Raw genomic sequence first — 20879 nt, forward strand, 5'->3', positions numbered from 1 at the left:
ATTGGAGCCGTCTTTTCAGGCGTAATTCGAGGCGTAAAACGCCTCCATTACGCCTGAAAATTGGTCGTGTGCACATACCCTAACTAACCCACCAAAAAGTGCAGGAATAACCACAGAACAATATGTATACGAAAATACAACATTACATTTTATTGAGAAATAGCACATCAATACATCACTACACACACATGAAAGTATATATATATATACATATATATATATATATATATAGATATATAGATATATATACATATATATATGTAATTGTCACGATCCGTGCATATGTGGACCCACTAGGCGGCACCGCCGTAGTAGTAGGAGTAGCGGAGTAGCAGCTGGCCAAACAACAGTCCTAGTACAAGATGAACTTGTAGACACCAGACGTGGTGTATATCAGCAGGCGTGACCGGTGGCACAACACGACTCCAACAGGTTAAGGCACAGGAACAGATATGGTACGGGATATAGGATACAGGTAGCAGGGCAAGGGAACAACGGGAACTGGATAACACTAAGGGACCATTTGGTAAGACTAACATGGGTAAACACAACAACGCTCAGGCAATGAATGAAAGGGCAGAGCCCTTTATATAGTCCATGGTGATCATGGGCTAATTACAGATTTTCCTCATGTGTGTGCACTGGCCCTTTAAGGCTGAGCGTGCGTGCACCCTACTGGAACTAGTGTAGCGATGCAGAAGTGAGTGCCGGCGTTTCTCAGGAGGGAGATGCCGTCCGGCACTCACTTGTCCATGGCCGCTGCCGTCGGGGGGCAGGTAAGCACGACAGTCCGCATCTGTGGACATTACAGTAATGACCCAGACAATACTAGTTCTAACATGTCTTAGACACACGACAACACCTAAAAATAAAAGTCCAAGACATGTAGAGTTTTTGCTTGTCACTAAGGCTCTGTTCACGTCTACCATTTATGTTCGGTATATATGCTCCCAATGTATGCACTAAACGTAAAGGCCTTATGCATATTGGTGTACGCCATACAGTGGCATATATCACCTATAGGCCCCCAAAACGCAAGGGTTGAGTAGATGGGCATTTTACCCTTTATTAGGAAAAAAGACCCCCTAGATCAGGGGTCTCAAGCACGCGGGCCACATGCAGCCCCTGAGGCTGTCATCTGCGGCCCGCGGGACACAGAGAGTCGCTAGTATTGGCTCTGCTCCGGTACTCTGTGAAATCCCTGACATCGCTGTCCATGAATGGACACGTGATGTCAGCGTCTTCCCCAGAGCGGAGTCCCAAGCAGAGCACTAGCATAGGCTCTGCTCCGGGACTCTGTGGAAATCCCCGACATCGCTGCTCTGCTCCGGGACTCCAGCTGTGGGCAAGCCCCTGATATCACTCTCCATATATGGACACTGATGTCAGTTGCTTCCCCAGAGTTCCGAGTCCCTGCTAGGACTCCCTGCCTCTCCGTGGAACTACTGTCCCGTACTGAAAACATGATTACAGTACGGGACAGTTGTCCTGCAGAGAGGCAGGGACTCCTAGCATCGTACATAACTATGATGCTAGGAGCCCGGCTCCCTGCACTGAGTTCGGTCCGGGACTTCCGGCCGAAATATGTCCGTCCATTACGGACGTTAATGTGCTCGTGTGAACCCAGCCTAACATCTATAGCCACGGCCCGTCTTTCTGACTAACCCCTCGACGGCCATGGACATGGCCATGGACATCCGACATGAGTGCAGCGTCGTCCTCCTGTGAGGCACTCACTTCCAGATATCTCCGGAGGGCGCGCTACCGCGCGTGCACGTTCTTAAAGGGCCAGTGCACAGGAAGTCTGCAATCTAGCCCAGAATGCTCTGGGCTATAAAAGGGGCTCTGCCCTCTTGTTCCTTGCCAGAGCATTGTTCGTTACCCAAAGTTTGTCGTGCTAATGGTCCATTAGTGACTTCCAGTTTCCTAGTGTTCCCTGTTCTTGTATCCTGTTCCTGTGCTATCCTGATCTAGTGCCGTGCTGAGCTGTTGCCGTATTATGCTGCGTTCCACGCCTGTTCTGCTACGCCACACCTGACGTATACAGCCTGTCCCAGCCGTGCCTGCCTTGCTACTGCCTACGTTGCCTCAGGTATCCTCTCTGAACTATTGACTCTAGTACTTTACCTGTTTGGCCAGTGGCCTAGTGGGTCCACACCCCGCATCGTGAAAACAACCATGTGTTTGATCCCAGTTAGGGGTATATCAGTTGCATCAGCATCAGTTTTTTGTCTCTCTGATGCAAAAATGTATCAATTGCTATTAGGCTTTTTCACAATTTTTACTACAAAACCTTCAGTTGTCACCAGTTTTTAAGATCCGTTTTTAACATAATTTTTTACCACAATGGTTCACCAAAAAGGTAGTCTAGGGTCTGAAAATGTGCCAATTTTATCAGAATAGTGCATAGCTTCTGATAGATTGGATACATGATAGATAATTGTGTACCATGTCAGGCAGGGCCGTAGCTAAAGGCTCATCGGCCCTGATGCAAAGGTTCTTCTTGTCGTCCCCCCCCCAAAACGTCTCATGGCCGACGGCCCGCAGCTTTCAGCTGCATCGCTGGGTCTCCTAAGTGACCCAACAATGCAGCACTAGCAGCCAGGGGCGTCATTAAGATCTTAAAACAAAAGGGCAAATAGCCCCAATACATATACACCCCAAAAAAATGTGTGTGTATGTATGTATATATATATATATATATATATATATATGAGACAGCATATCTGTATCACTGCGATAAAAATATTTTTTCTATGTCATATTTTTTTAAACTTTATTTTTACCACACTACCACCTTAGTAATGGCCGCTGGCTGCTTGACAGGGTCCATTGCTAAGGCGGTGCTTAATGTTAGACATGTAGTGGCTAACACCCATTATTACCCCGATACCCACCGCACAGGCTGGTATTATTAGGCTGGGAAAGACCAAAACAGTGGCCCTTCCCACCCTGGTAATGCTAGACTGCTGCTGCTGTGTTGTATCTGGCTGGTTGTAAAAATGGGGGAACCCCACATCGTTCTTTCCAATTTATGTATTTAAAAAAAAAAAAATTACGTGCGGTCCCACCACATTTTTCATAACCAGCCAGATATAACATAGCAGCAGTAGGCTAGCATTAACAGGGTGGGAAGGTCCACTGTGTTTGGTCTTTCCCAGCATAATAACACCAGCCTGCAGCCGCCTCAGTGCCCAACCATCACTTCAGATGGTCAGGTACTGGATCGTACCCGGCTCTTCCCAGTACCCTGGTGGCGGTGGGTACCGGGGTATTAATGGGGGTTAGTGTTAGCCCTTTCACCGGCTAACACTAAGCCCCGCCTTAGTAATGGACGCTCTCAATCAGTCAGCGGCCATTACTAAGATGGTAGTATTAAAGTTTAAAAAAAAATACAAAGACATAGAAAAAATATGTTTATTGAAATAAAAAACTCTAACACAGCCCTCGTTAACCATTTTATTGATAATAAAAAAAGCCGTCATCGAAGTAGTCCTCGAATCCGACGTAGTCGAACGACCGAACCTGTAAAAAAACACACAGATGAAAAAAAAACATTAGTAAGGGCCTGTTCATATCACCGCCGCCCCTCCGTTGAGGGGTTCTGTCGGAGGTTTCCGTCGGGTAACCCCTCAACGAAAAGGCCAACTTGATCTCAATGCTGACGGAAACGTTGCTAAAGGTTTCCGTTTGTACCCGTTGTGGCAGGGTTCCGTTGTTTTGGATAGGCCATCAATACCTGATGGGTCGGTGTCCAACTCTCGGGACCACCTCCAATCAGCTGTTTTGAAGGGGGTGCAGCGCTCGTACTTGCTCACACTGTGAATCGCTGACACGTCCGTGTTGGCGATTCACAGTGTGAGAAAGTGACCGGAATCGTACGAGTGCTGCACTCCCTTCAAACCAGCTGATTGTCCCGAAAGTTGGACCCCATCCTATCAGCAGACAGTGATATTAAACTTACCCTCCTCTTCAGCCTCAGCGGAGGTCCTGACTCCATCCAGGGTTTTGATGTTGTGCGCAGCGCATAGCATCGTGGCGTCATTCGCTGCGCACTGTGATGTCAGGACCTCCGCTGCGCTCCGGAACGAGAAGGGTAAGTACTGTCCGTTACTATAGTAACAGGGGCCCATGTAGTTTATTACATAGGCCCCAGTTACTGTAGTAACTTTTCATTGATGTGGTGTGGGGGGCCGCAGGCTCCGGCCTCTGCGCTACATTGTTTTTGACATTTTTAAGAACAGAAAAATGTCATGTGTAGATAATGAAACATTGCCATCTGTAGATAGTTCCGCAGTACCCTTTGTATATAGTGCCACACACCCCCTTGCGTATAGTGCCACACACCCCCTGTAGATAATGCCACACTGCCCTCTGTAGATAATGCCACAGACCCCTGTAGATAATGCCGCCATGCATTCTGTAGATAGTGCCACACACCCACTGTAGCTAATGCCACCGTGCCGTCTGTATATAGTTCCAGATACCCCCCTGTAGATAAGGCTGCAGTGCCCACTTTAGATAGTGAACCCCCCCTATATATAGTGCCACACACGCCCCTATAAATAATGCTGCAGTGCCCTCTGCATATAATGCCACAGTACAAACTGTAGATAATGTCACACAGCCCCTCTGTCAATAGCGCCACATAGCGCCCCCTGTAGATTGTGCCACAAAGCGCCCCCCTTTAGATAGTGCCACCCCCACTATATAGTGTTACCCCCTTCCCCTGCAGATAGCACCACTGAAGCTCCCTTTTAAAGCGGTATCCCTGGCCAGAGCATTGCCAACGCTGTGGCCGGGGATTCCCTTTGGGAGAAGCCCCTGACGCCACTGTCCATATATGGAGGGATCAAAAATAGATATTGGGATGCACTCCTCAATCAATTGGCGTGGTGCTAGTAAGGTAGGGACGAGAATCCCACAATATTGAAAATATATAACCCCAGCACTCACAGAGGTACGCAAAAGATCCAGATGCAAACAAATTTAAGTTTTATTGCAACAAAAGATGGTAAAGTTGAGGTGGAAAGCGACTTGGTAAAGACGTTTCGGCCGAACCTCGGCCTTTGTCACGGTCGCTGTAAGACGATATCACTGGTATGGGTTGTCCGCCGGATATTCCCTGTGTGACACACAGGGAATATCCGGCGGACAACCCATACCAGTGATATCGTCTTACAGCGACCGTGACAAAGGCCGAGGTTCGGCCGAAACGTCTTTACCAAGTCGCTTTCCACCTCAACTTTACCATCTTTTGTTGCAATAAAACTTAAATTTGTTTGCATCTGGATCTTTTGCGTACCTCTGTGAGTGCTGGGGTTATATATTTTCATATATGGAGGGAAACTGACAAGGGCAATGGACATATGTGAACGGCCCCTTAGAAGTACAGAGCTGCACACACGGAAGCTGTGCTGCACTTTTCTGTCTCACAAGCGCTCTGGCAGGGGACTCCTGTTTTGGGAAAGCCATTCAGGGGCTTTGAAATGACTGTATACACTCCCCCTGTAGATAGCGCCACACCACCCCCTGTAGATGGCAAGCCACTCCCCCTGTAGATACGCCACCCCCTGCAGATAGCCTCACCCTCATTTATAGCGCAGCTGAAGCTCCCTCTAGGAGCGGAATCCCCGGCCAGAGTGTTGCCGACACTTTGACTGGGAATTGTGCTCCTAGAGGGAGTCCCATGGACCGTGACAGCAGGGGCTCCCTCTAGAAGCGGATTATCCGGCCAGAACGTTGCCGACGCTTTGGCTGGAGACTCCGCTTCTAAAGGGAGTCCCTGACGTCACTGTCCATACATTCCTCCGAGAGCGGAATCCCCGGCAAGAGTTTTGGTGGTGATATCTATCTACAGGTGGGGTACTATCTACAGGGGTGGCACTATCTACTGGGGGGTGACGCTATCTAAAGGGGGTGTTCTATCTACAGTTGTCACTGTGACACTATGGGACTATCTACAGTGGGCACTATCTATGTGGGCACTGGTACTATCTACAGTGGGCACTGTGGCACTATCTACAGGGGCATTGCGGGACTATCTTCATAGGCACTGTGGTGATTTTAGGAGTTGGGACAAAAAAATGAAATTCATCCATTGTTTTTTACGGCCAAGAAAAACGTATAGCAAACGGTGGTTAAAAACAGTCAGATGGCCAGGTAATGGATGAAAATTTTGAGACACACTGATGCAAAAGGCCATGAAAACTGACTGTTGATCCGTTTTTAACAGCCTTTTTTCCACTGCCGTGTACATATAGCCTTATAGCCCTCATTACTCTCCCCTCACAACGACCTAGGCTGGTGGAGAGAGAAGACGACTAGTTGTTACAGAGCTGCAAGAGTGTATATATATCTCTATACATAGATATATATATATATATATATATATAATTTTTAGTGATTTGTCTGATCATAATAAAAATGTAAAACATGGAATTAATTAAACTAATCTAGAAAATGAAAACCTCCTAAGTCTTGTAAAAACAAAAACAAAGTAAAAATAGTTGTGATATTCAAAGCGGTTACAAAGATATTATCTTTTAAAGAAGTGCATATCAAAAATGTAACATTTCACCCAGACACAGGGGCATCAATGACCCTTGGTCATGAAAGGGTTAAATAAAATCTGGTCTAGATCTTGTAGAATGTTCCTACCTAAAGTCATTGGTGTATTTGCCTACATGGCTTCTTACGATTATAACACCTTTTGTTCCTTACTGCTGACCACAAATTGCTACCCTGATTCTGGATACTCCCAATACTGGAATTGATAAATTGTTGGCCACAGTTAAATGTATCCATATTCCTGTATCTGTCTGGACTAATTGATTAAGGTGTTGTTTGAAATAAGTTTCTGCCATTGTAGTTATTTGTGATCTGATATCCAAGAGATACTCACCTTTTCGGCCCTCAAAGCAAACAGTATTTATAGAATGCATTGTTTCCCTTTATATCCACCGTTTTCCCCGTGAGAGGGGTCAGTTTAACTGTTTATTAGGTACACGTCGAGTTTCAGACTGACATTGACGGACTAGGTGTCAAACTCTCCATATTCCCAACATCTAGGTCCTCTCCGTTCTGTTCTTGGACCACCACTAACCCTCCTAGAGTGAGGTTCGCTATTTGGACGGGTCCACAATTTTCTTCCCTAATTGAATTGAGTATGGGTTCCTTTTAGTCTTTTACAGTCTCTTCCTGTATTTCTGATTTATCTTTGCGATCTCTTCCCAATCCGACATTTCGACACATAACTGCATACGGCCCATCCTTATTGCAAGAATTAGCCTCAGTGGGTATATGATGGAAAGTCAGTGACGAATCAACTATCACACGCTCCTGAAGTTTTTATCTTAAGGGTACACTTTGTAGACCAACTATAAATTAGTCCCTAGAATAAGTACCCTTTTCTCCTAAGGGCCACATTACTGTATGATCTTTCTTTTGGATAGAGGCTAATAACACTTGTAAGACATTAGCATACTGGAGAACTGATTCATCTTCTCTCTGAAAGCATGTAAAAATGCTGTCAGTCTTGCATCACCTTCGGGGGCATTCAGGTTCAACTCCACTTGTACTTCAGGTATTGCATCATACAAACGAATGGTCCACTTTGTTCTCCGCTGCAATCTGTGAGCATCATGTTTTTGCCATCAGATTTTGAAAGGTGGTTCATTACAGCTCCTACCGGCAATAATGCAGTGGGTGTTCCACTGGTGAAAGTGCCAGAATGGCTGTTACAGTAGATCGGTTATTAGTACTCTCCATCTCTGAGGTCTTGTTCTGCTGACTACGCCAAAATATAAGCGTATTGCCATTTGGCAGCTTCAAATGTGACACACAGAACCTGAAAAATACACAGATTTTAATAGAGCAACCGAAAGTGATTTGAGTTAAATTTTCTGAATATACTCTTTAAAGAGTCCAGTCAATTTCTTCTTACTTCCTAAAAATGTTTTGTAATAAATATTCAACAATTGTTCAGCCTAAGTTATCAATTTTTCAGACTATTTTAATCTTCACTGTGGATTCAACTATTAGTCCTTAGTGTAAGTTCAATCCAGTTATTTTTCATATACAATAGTCTCTTATGGACTGTAGACCAAATACTTTGGTAGACAACAGTCTTATAAAAGAAAATGAAGGCCGTTTACATTTTGTAAATAAAGTCTCTTCTGAACTTACTTTTGTAGACAACAGTCACCCCTTCAGGACACAGCCTGTTTTGGCCTTGTGGACACAGATGATTTTTTCAAATCTGACATGTGTCACTTTATGTGGTAATAACTCCGGAATGCTTTTGCCTATCCAAGCAATTCTGAGATTGTTTTCTCGTGACATATTGTACTTTATGTTAGTGGAAAAATTTGGTCGATAAATGTAATATTTATTTGTGAAAAACGTAAAAAAATTTAAAAAATGTGCAAAAATTAGCTTTTTTCTAAATTTAAGTGTATTTGCTTGTAAAACAGATAGTAATACCACACAAAATAGTTACTAGTTAACATCCCCCGTATGTCTACTTTATGTTTGCATAGTTTTTTTTCACGTCCTTTTATTTTTCTAGGACGTTACGAGGCTTAGAACTTTAGCAGCAATTTCTTATATTTTCAAGAAAATTTCAATAGGCCATTTTTTCAGGGACCAGTTCAGTTCTGAATTGGCTTTGAGGGCCTTATATATTAGAAAGTCCCCATAAATCACCCAATTTTGAAAACTGCTCCCCTCAAGGTATTCAAAACCACATTCAGAAAGTATGTTAACCATTTAGGCGTTTCACAGGCATTAAGGCAAAGTAGAGGTGAAATTTACAAATTTAACTTTTTTTGCAGAAATTCATTAGTAATAAAAAAAATCTGTAACACAGAAGTTTTTACCAGAGAAATGCAACTCAATATTTATTGCCCAGATTCTGACATTTTTAGAAATATCCCACATGTGGCCCTAGTGTCCTAATGGACTGAAACACAGGCCTCAGAAGCAAAGGAGCACCTAGTGGATTTTGGGGCCTCCTTTTTTTAGGAATATATTTTAGGCACCATGTCAGGTTTGAAGAGGTCTTGTGGTACCTAAACAGTCGAAACCCCCCAAAAGTGACCCCATTTTGGAAACTACACCCCTCAAGGAATTTTTTTAGGGGTATAGTTAGTATTTTGACCCCACAGTTTTTTTGCAGAATTTAGTGGAATTTGTCTGTGAAGATGAAAATCACCTATTTTTCTGTGGAAACATAGAATTTTTTCATTTTTACAAGGCATAAAGGAGAAAAAGCATCCCAACATTTGTAAAGCAATTTCTCCCGATTACGGCGATACCCCATATGTGGTCATAAACTGATGTTTGGACCCACAGCAGGGCTCAGGAGGGAAGGAGCGCCTTTTGGATTTTGGAGCGCAGATTTTGCTGGATTGGTTTTCAGTGCCATGTTGGGTTTGCAACGCCTCGGAGGGACCAAAACAGTGGAAACCCCCCAAAAGTGACCCTATTTTGGAAACTACACCCCTCAAGGAATTTTTCTAGGTGTATAGTGAGCATTTTGATCCCATAGGATCTTTTTTAGAGCTAAGGTGACCAAAAGACAGCGATTTTGGCGCTTTAAATTCTTTATTTCTAACAGCTTTCACTGTGCGCAATAAATTACGTATTCCTTTATTCTGCAGGTCGGTACGATTACGGCAATACCATATGTGTATAGTTTTTTTTACGTTTTTCAACGTTTGCACAATAAAATTACGTTTCTAGAAAATTATTCATTTTCTAGAGACACCCTATTCTGCTGATCGGCAACACTGGAGTGTCAGCTGTCGGGGACAGCTGATCTCCAAGTTCCCGATGCACACCTTGTCACCGACAGTGTGCATCGGGAACGACACAGTGACTTCCTGTCACTCTGACAGGAAGCCTATCAGGACAAGCCGAAGGTTGGTCCTGATGGGCTTTCGTCCATGGCAGACACGGAGGCCATTGTTTGGCTTCCGTTTGCCATACTAACCATCGGCAAACCCCGCGATTTCGGATATGCTAGAAACCCCTAAAATTCGGCGCTTGCAACCGATCGCCGAATTTAAGGGGTTAATTCGCCGGTGCACACTGTCGCCGACAGAAAACACAGTAACTGTACGTCCTCGTGCGAGAAGTAACCTCCCGAAACGACGTACAGTTACTTACTCGTGCGGGTAGGGGTTAATAAAATGATGCTAATATTTACTATCTAGCCCAGTCTTTATCAATTCCACCCTACTTAGCATCAGTACTAATAATATTATTTAAAACAATGTAAATTTCTTAATTGGTCACGCACGTTACCAGGTGACACCTCTCTGTCTGTACTTGATGCGCTGTGATTGCCTCTGACATTCTCTGAGGCACTGTGGCGGTTTACAAGAAATTCCCCCTTTATTGTCAGTTCTTTGTTTTGATTATTATACATAAAGCACTGTGACAAGAAAATGTAAATGCTGACGTTGTATTGTTAATTTTGCCTTTATATTTTGCATTTATGTGCATTGCTGACTTGTTTATTAGAATATGAATGTTCGAATGGAGGAATCCATATTTTTTTGGGACTTGCCAGACCTGAAAAAGCTTTGTGCAGTTAAACTAATTATAAATGCTGGAATATCACATCCTGATATTAGAGATAAACAAGTAAAACTTTGCAGGTAATGTAATAATTGCAATAATATTTTACAATTTTGCAATACTTGCCTGTCTTTCTGTCCTTCTATTTATTTTATATTTTTGTTTACTTTGAAACGTAATACACTATATAAAACTCTAAACTTCTTTGTGTGAATAAATTAAAATCTTAATAAAAATATTTGTGGGCTGGATTTTTAAACCAGCTTTAGATTTGATAGTAATCTAGAATTATTGTTTAAAGGGGTTTTACATGGCATATATTGATTAAATATGTAATAAATTAATGATCTTATCGACTTGTGAAACTCCCACCAATATTTAATAAAAAGGTGCTTTGCCATGCGCTGTCCTCCATTGATTCACATCAGGCATATTTGTCTCCACTCGGGAGACACAAGTTTGACCAATTAATATTAATAAACCAAAATGGTTTCTCCAGAGTGAAAACGAGCATGGTCAACAGGAGCAAATTAGCATAATATTATTAAAAAAACACTGCAGTTCCTTCATTTTAGCTATCAATTGGAGTCAAATAATGTTGACCGCCATCAATCATGCATTTTTGGCATTCGAGATTGTTTTGTACACTTGATATCTTAATAAAAATGTCTGCTCATCAAAAGCCATTAGGAATTTCGCTTACACTGTGATCCTTCTGAATTTCAGCTTTATATCTTAATCAATATGGCTCTTGAATATTCATTGGGGGTTCTGCCCCTGCCCTGCCCTATTATAGGAAATTCACACACTACGGAAATGTTGTGGTTTTTCAATGCGAATTCCGGACTGAAAATCCACAGCCATTCACAGTATGATACATGTGGGTGGTGTTTTAAAAATCCCAACCACATGTAGTAGAGAAAATGCGCACAGAATTGAGTGCATGTTGCGGATTTGTTGGTTGTTTTCACCGCAATGCATATGCTGAAATCCAGGGCGAAATGCATGTACATCACTTGCAGGTTTTTCAGCGGATCTGTTGTAAATTAAATGCGATATTCACTGCAGAAAAAGTCCACAACATGCCTGTCATGTGACTTCAGATTCGCTGGTAAGCAAAAGTGGATGTGACTGCTCGAAACCCTCACTGGAGCTCCGGCCTTTAGACCAGGGGGGCACAACTTGTGGCCTGGAGGCCACATGCAGTTAGTGATGCCTTTCTGTACAGCCTGCAACCATCAGGACACAGCGATACCTGTCTGTGTCCTGATGATTCAGAAACACACGGTTGTTAGAAGATGCAGATATATTGTCATTAGACCAGAGCCAGCCTCAGGTAAGATGGTGCCCTGTGCAATAATCCCCCCCCCCCCCAAACACACTTAAAAAAAAAAGGGTAGTTGTTGAGGAAAACTGCAGTAGACAGCTAATAGATCACGTGACTCTAGTAGCTGCTCACTATTATGTGGAGAACTGTGTAGCTGCCACCTTTGTGGACACTGTTATAAAGGAACTGTGGGGCTTGCTGAGTCTAATTTCAGGCAACATAAAGGAGCAATCCATGTTATGCCTAGTGCAGACCATGACTGGTATTCTCTTTGAATCGCTGTGTCATGTTCCGCCACCTCACGCAATTTTGTCATATATTGTCGATAAGCCATAAATGTGTCAAATGGAAATACTCTATTAAGTTTTATTGCTACCCTTGGGAGCCGGACAATCTTTAATGTGGCCCTTGAACCAGAAAAAGTTGTACACTCCTGCTTTAGACTCATTCAAAGACAGTCAAACTCCTCATTCAAAGGTCAATGGAAAAAGGGGAAAGATCATGGGATTCACACATAGATTTACCAATATGTTAGAAATTATTTGTGTGCAGTAGTGAGTGCACTTATTCTCTACTTACTTCCAGACCCAAGACTTGCCCAATCATCACATTCGACTGTAGAAAAGGGACATCCTTGCACATCCAGCATTACTTGCATTGACCTTTCATTACTATGGTTATGTGGTAGCTGTAGGATAGGAAGAATTGATAAACTTCACAACTTGGAGTCTTCCCAGCTGATATCTTGCCCCTTATTAATATTTAGTAAATTAACATATATCATATAGTAGTGTAAAAAAACAACCCATTGTAAAATACGTAATTATTATATTAGTTTGTCAAAGCAAAGTTAAATTAAAACAGTAATTTTTACTAAAGGTTTCCACAAACATCTTTATTTTTCAGATGCCTGCTATTCCTTTATGATGATATTGTGGCATCACCAATACTAGAAGAGTTTAGTCAGATACTGGTGATAATGTCTGTAAGCTCTCTTTTATTCTGTTATTGATATATTTTTCGTTTTTTGTATTTGCAAAACTGCCACATTGAGACTGCTAATATTATTTTATTAGTAAACATTTTCAGCAAATGAAGATTACTGTAAGTACTCAAACTGCCTACATAGGACTTTGGTTGGCTGATTCAAGAAATGTAACAATGTTTCGTTCTACTGTATGTTATCAAAAAGCCATACAAGAGCTTGACACTACATGCAGCAGCTGATAATAGCCTGCTGACATGTAGCTTCCTGCCAGCAGAAGGCACATTCTGGCAGCATGTGGGAGGTAAGTATAAAAGTACAGGAGGAAGAAGGGAGGGGCCTGCCCTCACTACTAATGGAAAGACGGGGAATTCTGTAACCACTGGGGGAAAGGATCATGCTGTGGCTTTGGAGGCGTGGCCTATTATTGATGTAGCATTATGAGTAGAGCAAATAACCAAAATCTTTTTTGCAGGGCACAATTACACTAATTTTATCATAATCCAATTTCAAGACCTTCCGTTGACAGAATAATGCAATTTCACTTTATAAATATGTTAAGAGACACTCAAAATACTGTTTGCCTTTAGTTTTTTTTAACTGTATAAAATTTTGTAGCTTTTCCACCAGAAAATAGTATTTAAAGCAAGTGCATTTTTATATTTATAATTCTTGCTTAGATATCTTTCTACAAATCTGGAAAAATTCAGTCTGCTGCTGAAAAACAGGAGGTTAAAGTAAGTAAAACCACTGTGCATAAATTGAATTGACTCGTATGGCATCTTGTAACTAATGAGGAGATCTGGTTAAACCTTTGTAGCCTTTTTTTAATTAAAATTATTTGTTTATACACATTTTACAAATTGAGATTAATTCAAAATATATACATAGAAGCTGCATAATGCCTGTGTAAGCCAAATTCGTCAGTCAGTTGGACTGGCAGTTCGGCTGACAGCGGCTCCTGCGTGCATCGAATACACTTAATATAACCCTAATACAGATTCAAATCTAAGTTTTAAGGTTATATTTAGTGTTTTAGGCAGACAGGAGCCGCTGACATCCGAGCCATCAGTCCAGTTAACTGACGGATTCGGCTTAGAGTGACATCAAGCAGCTTCTACTGTATGTATAGTGGATACATAGAGGCTGCAGCGCAAAAAAAAAAAATGTAATAAATGTCAATTTGAAAAATGTATATAAACACAAAACACTGAATTATTAAAAAGAGAAAAAAAGGCTACATGACCCTTAAATAGATACAAATTCTTAAGATGCTCTTCAGTTTTTTCATACAATATGTAAATTCATGAATATATCTAATTTTCTTAATTTCTGGTTATGCAAAGGATATGGCATAATGACTTGCTGCCATTTCTACATAGTGCCTCATTTAGAGCTGTGTAATATTCATTTAAGTGAGCAAAAGCAGGTAAAAAGTTGTTTCCTGACCTTCCTGGGCGCCAGGTTGTCACTAAAAGCCTTAGTAAACAATTCCTGTATGAGTCTTCAAGCAACAACAAATTTTATGTGTCCCATGGGACACCTCAAGCACTGGCGTAGCTATAGGGGTCGCAGCGGTCGCAATTGCGACCGGGCCCCGAAGCCAGGGGGGCCCACGGCCCCCCGCACCACATCAATAAAAAGTTACTATAGTAACTCGGGCCGCGGGCCCCTGTTACTATAGTAACATACTTTACTTACCTTCCTGGTTCCGGATCGCAGCGGAGGTCCTGACGTCAAGCGCTGTGCGCAGCGCATGACGTCACAGCGCTATGAGCCGCGCACAGCATCGAGACGACAGAACCCCCGCCGCGGCCGAAGAGGAAGGTAAGGTTAGTCCTGACTGGCGGGGTCCGACTCCCGGGACCCGCCAATCAGCTGTTTTGAAGGGGCTGCAGCACTCGTACGAGAGCTGCTCCCCTTCATTCCGGTCACACTGTGAATCCGTGTTGGCGATTCACAGTGTGAGCGAGTAGTGAAATGAAGGGGAAGCAGCTCTCGTACGAGTGCTGCGGCCCTTTCAAAACAGCTGATTTGCGGGTCCCGAGAGACACATCAGCTATTGATGGCCTATCCTGAGGATAGGCCATCAATGTTTAGGGACTGTACAACCCCTAAGCCTACGATGTAGCAGGCTTAGGGGGCCCATGAGACAGGATCACAGATTGTGTGATCCTGTCTGCTGGGCCCTGTATCTAAGCCAATCACATGGTAGGCTTAGATACATGGCCCATGTGTGATCCTGTCTGCTGGGCCCTGTATCTAAGCCAATCACATGGTAGGCTTAGATACATGGCCCATGCGTGATCCTGTCTGCTGGGCCCGGTATCTAAGCCAATCACATGGTAGGCTTAGATACATGGCCCATGTGTGATCCTGTCTGATGGGCCCTGTATATAATCCTACCACACTGTAGGTTTAGATACAGGGCCCCAGCACACAGTAATCTTATACTGTATAAGATTACAGTCTGCTGGACCCTGTATCTAAGCCTACGTTGTGGTAGGCTTAGATACAGGGTCCCACAGACAGTATCACACATGGGCCCTGTATCTAAGCCTAACACACGTGTTACTAATCATTTTTTGTGTGTTTTCTTACAGGTTCGGTCGTTGGACTACGTCGGATTCCAGGACTACTTCGATGCCAGCTTTTTTTTTATTATCAATAAAATGGTTAATGAGGGTTGTGTGCGTTTTTTTTTTATTTCAATAAAATATTTTTTCTATGTCTTTGTGTTTTTTTGAAACTATATTACTACCGCCTTAGTAATGGCCACCGGCTGATTGACAGCGTCCATTGCTATGGCGGGGCTTAGTGTTAGCCGGTGCAGAGTCTAACACTAACCCCCTTTATTATCCCGGTACCCACCGCCACCAGGGGTGCTGGGAAGAGCCGGGTACCATCCAGTACCTGACCATCTGTAGTGATGGTCGGCCACTGGGGTGGCCGCAGGCTGGTATTATCAGGAGGGGAAAGGCCAAAAACAGTGGCCCTTCCTACCCTGGTGATGCTAGGCTGCTGCTGCTTTATTGTATCTGGCTGGTTATGAAAAATGGGGGGGACCCCACGTCATTTAAAAAAAAATAATTGGAAAGAACGATGTGGGGTCCCCCCCAATTTTCATAACCAGCCAGATACAACACAGCAGCAGCAGACAGCATTACAAGGGTGGGAAGGGCCACTGTTTTTAGCCTTCCCCAGCCTAATACTACCAGCCTGCGGCCACCCCGGTGCCTGCCCGTCACTACAGATGGTCGGGTACTGGTTCGTACCCGGCTCTTCCCAGTACTCCTGGTGGCGGTGGATACCGGGGTAATAATGGGGGTTAGTGTAGCCTCTGCACCGGCTAACATTAAGCCCCGCCTTAGTAATGGAGGTTGTCAATCAGCCAGCGGCCATTACTAAGGCATTGATAATAAAGTTTAAAAAGATACAAGCACATAGAAAAAATATTTTATTGAAATAAAAAAACACAACCCTCATTAACCATTTTATTGAGAATAAAAAAAACGCCGTCATTGAAGTCCTCATATCCGAAGTCCAACAACCGAACCTGTAAAAAAAAACACAAACACACAAAAATAATCAGTAACACATAAAGAAGCAAAATTATTATTCTTAACTATCCTGGGTCCAGCGCTGGAGACGCAATGACAGCAAGCTGGGCCCTGTATCTAATCCAATCATGTGTGATATTGTCTGCTGAGCTGTGTATCTAATCCAATCATGTGTGATACTGTCTGCTGGGCCCTGTATCTAATCGTATCTTGTGTGACACTGTCTGCTGGGCCACTGTATCTAATCCTATCATGTTGTGTGATACTGCCTTCTGAGCCACTGTATCTAATCCTATCATGTGTGATACTTCTCTGCTGAGCCAATGTATCTAATCCTATCCATAGTTTATAGGGTCGTAGTGCTATAGATATGCTATGCTGTCTCCTATACACACACTTTTTTTTGGGCGGACACATATGTATTGGGGCTATTTCCCCTGACATTTTAAGCCCTCTAGGTATGTTCACACGGCAGCGTCTGTTACGGCTGAAATTACGGTGCTGTTTTCAGGAGAAAACAGCACCGTAATTTCAGCCGTAATGGCATGTGCAGGCATCTTTCGCTGCGTCCATTACGGACGTAATTGAAGCTGTTTTTCTATGGAGTCCATGGAAAATGGCTCCATTTACGTCTGAAGAAGTGACAGGCACTTCTTTGACGCGGGCGTCTTTTTTACGCGCCGCCTTTTGACAGCGGCGCGTAAAAAAAAATGACCGTCGGCACAGAACATCGTAAGACCCATTCAAATGAATGGGCAAATGTTTGCCAACGCTTTTGAGCCGCATTTTCGGACGTAATTCAATGCTAAAACGCCCGAATTACGTCCGTAAATAGGGTGTGTGAACCCAGCCTTAGTGACGCCGCGGCTGCTAGTGCTGCATTGTTGGGTCACTTAGGAGACCCAGCGATGCAGCTGAAAGCTGCGGACCGTCGGCCATGAGAAGTTTGCGCGGGGGGGGGGTGGCCCAGTAAGAATTTTTGCATCGGGGCCCATGAGCCTTTAGCTACACCCCTGACCTCAAGGTATCCTCTTTTTAGGGCTTGCTGCAGTTTTCTTTTTAAAACCATAGCTTGCCCTATATGTTAACCTCTTCCCTAATCATGACGTACATTTACATCATGAGAAAGATTTAGTTCCTGCAAAATAACATAAATGTACATTATAGTGATGGCGCAGGCTTGGGAACTGTACCTGCACCATCACGTGCTGTATTACACAGCCAACACTTTAATATAATGGGCAGTATCGGAGATAACTCAGATTCAGAAAGTTTAACCCCTTAGATGCCGCGGTCAATGCTGACCATGGCATCTAAGTGGTTAAACATAGGGAAGGGGTCCCCTCTGTCAGCCCATTGCCCCCTCCCCTCTTCACGCGATCGAGGGGTGCCAATGGGGTTGCTGTGGCAGCCGGGAGCCTAGCAATGACCCCCAGGCCTACCATATTAGCTCACCTATTCAGAAGAATGGTCTAATAGGATGCCTGTTAGGCTTTGTTTACATCAGCGTTGGTTTCCCTTCATGGGTTCTGTTGCAGCTTTCCGACGGAGGAACCCATGAATGGAAAGGCAAATGGAAACCATAGCTTCTGTTTGCATTACCATTGATTTCAATAGTAATGCTTCCGTTGCAAATGGTTTCCGTTTGTCTCCGTTCCGTAAGGTTTCCTTTTTTTTAGTGGAAACAATAGCGTAGTTGACTGAAAACGCAGCGTAAACATTAATAAATTGACTTGCAGTGCGGAATTTAATTCCGCAGCTGTAATGATGGGAGTAAGGAAACAGACAAGTGAGCCCTAATCTACTCAGTCAGTCCCTGCCTACTTGCAACGACCCGCCCTAGGCGACGGGGTACAACTGGGCGACGGTCCCTACGCTCAATAAGTTCACGACAGACAAACAGACAAGGGTACACAGAAGCAAGGGAAAAGGGGCAGTTGCCCACGGCAACACCGTGAGCAACAAGAGTGGTGAACGAGCCGAGTCAAACGAGGAGTGTACGAGGTACCAAACGCAGAGCAGGAGAGTAGTGTACAAGCCGAGTCAAACCAGGAGTGTACGAGGTACCAAACGCAGAGCAGGAGAGTAGTCAGTAAGCCAGGGTAAATATGAAGCAGGGTCAAATGGTACAAGAAGCTGCAGCAGGGCCAGGAAACAAAACAAGAAGAATCACAAGCAAGGAGGAACAGGAAAGGCAGGTATAAATAGACAGAGGGCGGGAGCTAGCTCCGTCTGGCCAGGCTGTGATAGACTCTCCCACTCCTAAGCCTGCCATCCTGAGTGGTGGAAGATGGAGTCAGTCTCACAGACATAGAAGCAGATGCAGACTGATTACCTATGGGCATGGATACAGAAGCTGTGCCTGACAGATCCTTAACAGTACCCCCCCTTTTATGAGGGGCCACCGGACCCTTTCTAGATGGACCTGGTTTATTGGGGAAACGAAGGTGGAACCTCCTGACCAATACCCCAGCGTGAACATCCCGGGCGTGTACCCAAGTCCTATCCTCAGGCCCGTACCCTCTCCAATGGACCAGGTACTGGAGGGAGCCTTGGACCATCTTGCTGTCCACAATCTTGGCCACCTCGAATTCTACCCCTTCAGGGGTGAGAACGGGGACAGGAGGTTTCCTCGAGGGAGCCAAGGATGGGGAGCAGCGTTTAAGGAGGGAGGCATGAAACACGTCGTGTACTCGAAAAGATGGGGGCAACTCCAGTCGGAAGGAGACAGGATTGAGGACTTCAATGACCTTGTACGTCCCTATAAACCGGGGAGCAAACTTCTTGGATGGGACTTTAAGGCACAAGTTCTTTGACGATAGCCACACCACATCCCCGACCATAAACAAGGGGTTAGCAGAACGTCTTCTATCTGCCTGAGTTTTTGTATGGTCTGGGACGCCTCTAGGTTCTTCTGAACCTGGGCCCAGACTGTGCACAGTTCCCGATGAACGACCTCTACCTCGGGATTGTTGGAACTACCAGGTGAAACGGAGGAGAACCGTGGATTAAACCCAAAATTACAGAAAAAGGGGGAGACTCCTGACGAGTTACTGACCCGGTTATTAAGGGAAAATTCAGCGAGGGGAATGAATGAGACCCAATCATATTGACAGTCAGAGATAAAACACCTTAAATATTGTTCTAGAGACTGATTAGTCCTCTCCGTTTGGCCATTAGTTTCAGGATGGAAGGCAGAGGAGAAGGACAGATCAATCTCCAACTTTTTACAGAAGGCTCTCCAAAACAAAGAAACAAATTGTACCCCTCTGTCAGAACCCTTAGCCGGAATTGCAGCGGAACAAACAGCTTGTTCTCAGGAAGGTTCCCGGGAGCTGAACCTTGATCAGCAGCAATTTCAGAGACTAAATCAGAATCAATAGAGGAAATGATTATACCTGGAGGCAAAATACAAGCAGGATCTTCCTCCGAAGGAGGACTGGCCATGAAGCTACGCGACAGTGCATCAGCCTTAATATTTTTAGACCCAGCCCTATAGGTAACCAAAAAATTGAATCTGGTAAAAAATAACGCCCATCGAGCTTGTCTCGGGTTTAGCCTCCGGGCAGATTCTAGGAAAACCAGATTCTTGTGGTCGGTAAGGACCGTTACCTGGTGCCTAGCCCCCTCCAGGAAGTGGCGCCACTCTTCAAATGCCCATTTAATGGCTAAGAGTTCGCGGTTGCCAATATCATAGTTACTCTCAGTGGGCGAAAACTTCCTGGAGTAGTAGGCACAGGGACGGAGATGGGTGAGGGACCTGGTACCCTGGGACAAGACAGCCCCCACTCCCACCTCGGACGCGTCAACCTCCACGATAAATGGCTCCATTTGGTTGGGCTGAACCAACACCAGGGCCGAGATAAAGCACTTCTTAAGGACCTCAAAAGCCTGGACAGCCTCAGGAGGCCATCGGAGGAGATCAGCACCCTTGCTAGTGAGGTCCGTAAGAGGCTTAGCGATGACCGAGAAGTTAGCAATAAATCTGTAATAATTAGCGAACCCCAAGAAGCATTGTAATGCCTTCAGGGAGGCAGGTTGGACCCATTCCGCCACAGCCTGGACCTTGGCGGGGTCCATGCGGAATTCATGAGGAGTGAGGATTTGACCCAAAAATGGTATCTCCTGCACCCCAAACACACATTTTTCGGTCTTCGCAAACAGTTTGTTTTCCCGAAGGACCTGGAGCACCTTCCTGACATGCTCAATGTGGGAGGACCAGTCCTTGGAAAACACAAGTATGTCATCAAGATACACTACAAGAAATACCCCCAGGTAATCTCTTAAAATCTCATTTATGAAATTCTGGAAGACCGCGGAAGCATTACACAACCCAAAGGGCATGACGAGGTATTCGAAATGACCTTCGGGCGTGTTAAACGCAGTCTTCCACTCATCCCCCTCTTTGATGCGGATAAGGTTA

The 20879-nt window shown here is 44.3% G+C and overlaps 1 protein-coding gene across 7 annotated transcripts in view; it reads left to right on the plus strand.

Moving 5' to 3' along the window:
• Positions 1-20879, plus strand: part of C5H18orf63 (chromosome 5 C18orf63 homolog) — a 100397-nt gene that overhangs the window by 4878 nt on the left and 74640 nt on the right. For 4 of the 7 annotated variants that reach the window (XM_075826485.1, XM_075826484.1, XM_075826486.1 and 1 more), the window contains exons 2-4: positions 10528-10664; positions 12818-12896; positions 13577-13633. In XM_075826485.1, coding sequence (XP_075682600.1) covers positions 10528-10664; positions 12818-12896; positions 13577-13633 — 273 coding nt within the window. The remainder of the gene's footprint in view (positions 1-10527; positions 10665-12817; positions 12897-13576; positions 13634-20879) is intronic. The other 3 variants (XM_075826489.1, XM_075826491.1, XM_075826488.1) reach the window with 2 other exon arrangements.

Source organism: Rhinoderma darwinii, chromosome 5 (genome assembly GCF_050947455.1).
Source record: "Rhinoderma darwinii isolate aRhiDar2 chromosome 5, aRhiDar2.hap1, whole genome shotgun sequence".
Taxonomy (NCBI): domain Eukaryota; kingdom Metazoa; phylum Chordata; class Amphibia; order Anura; family Rhinodermatidae; genus Rhinoderma; species Rhinoderma darwinii.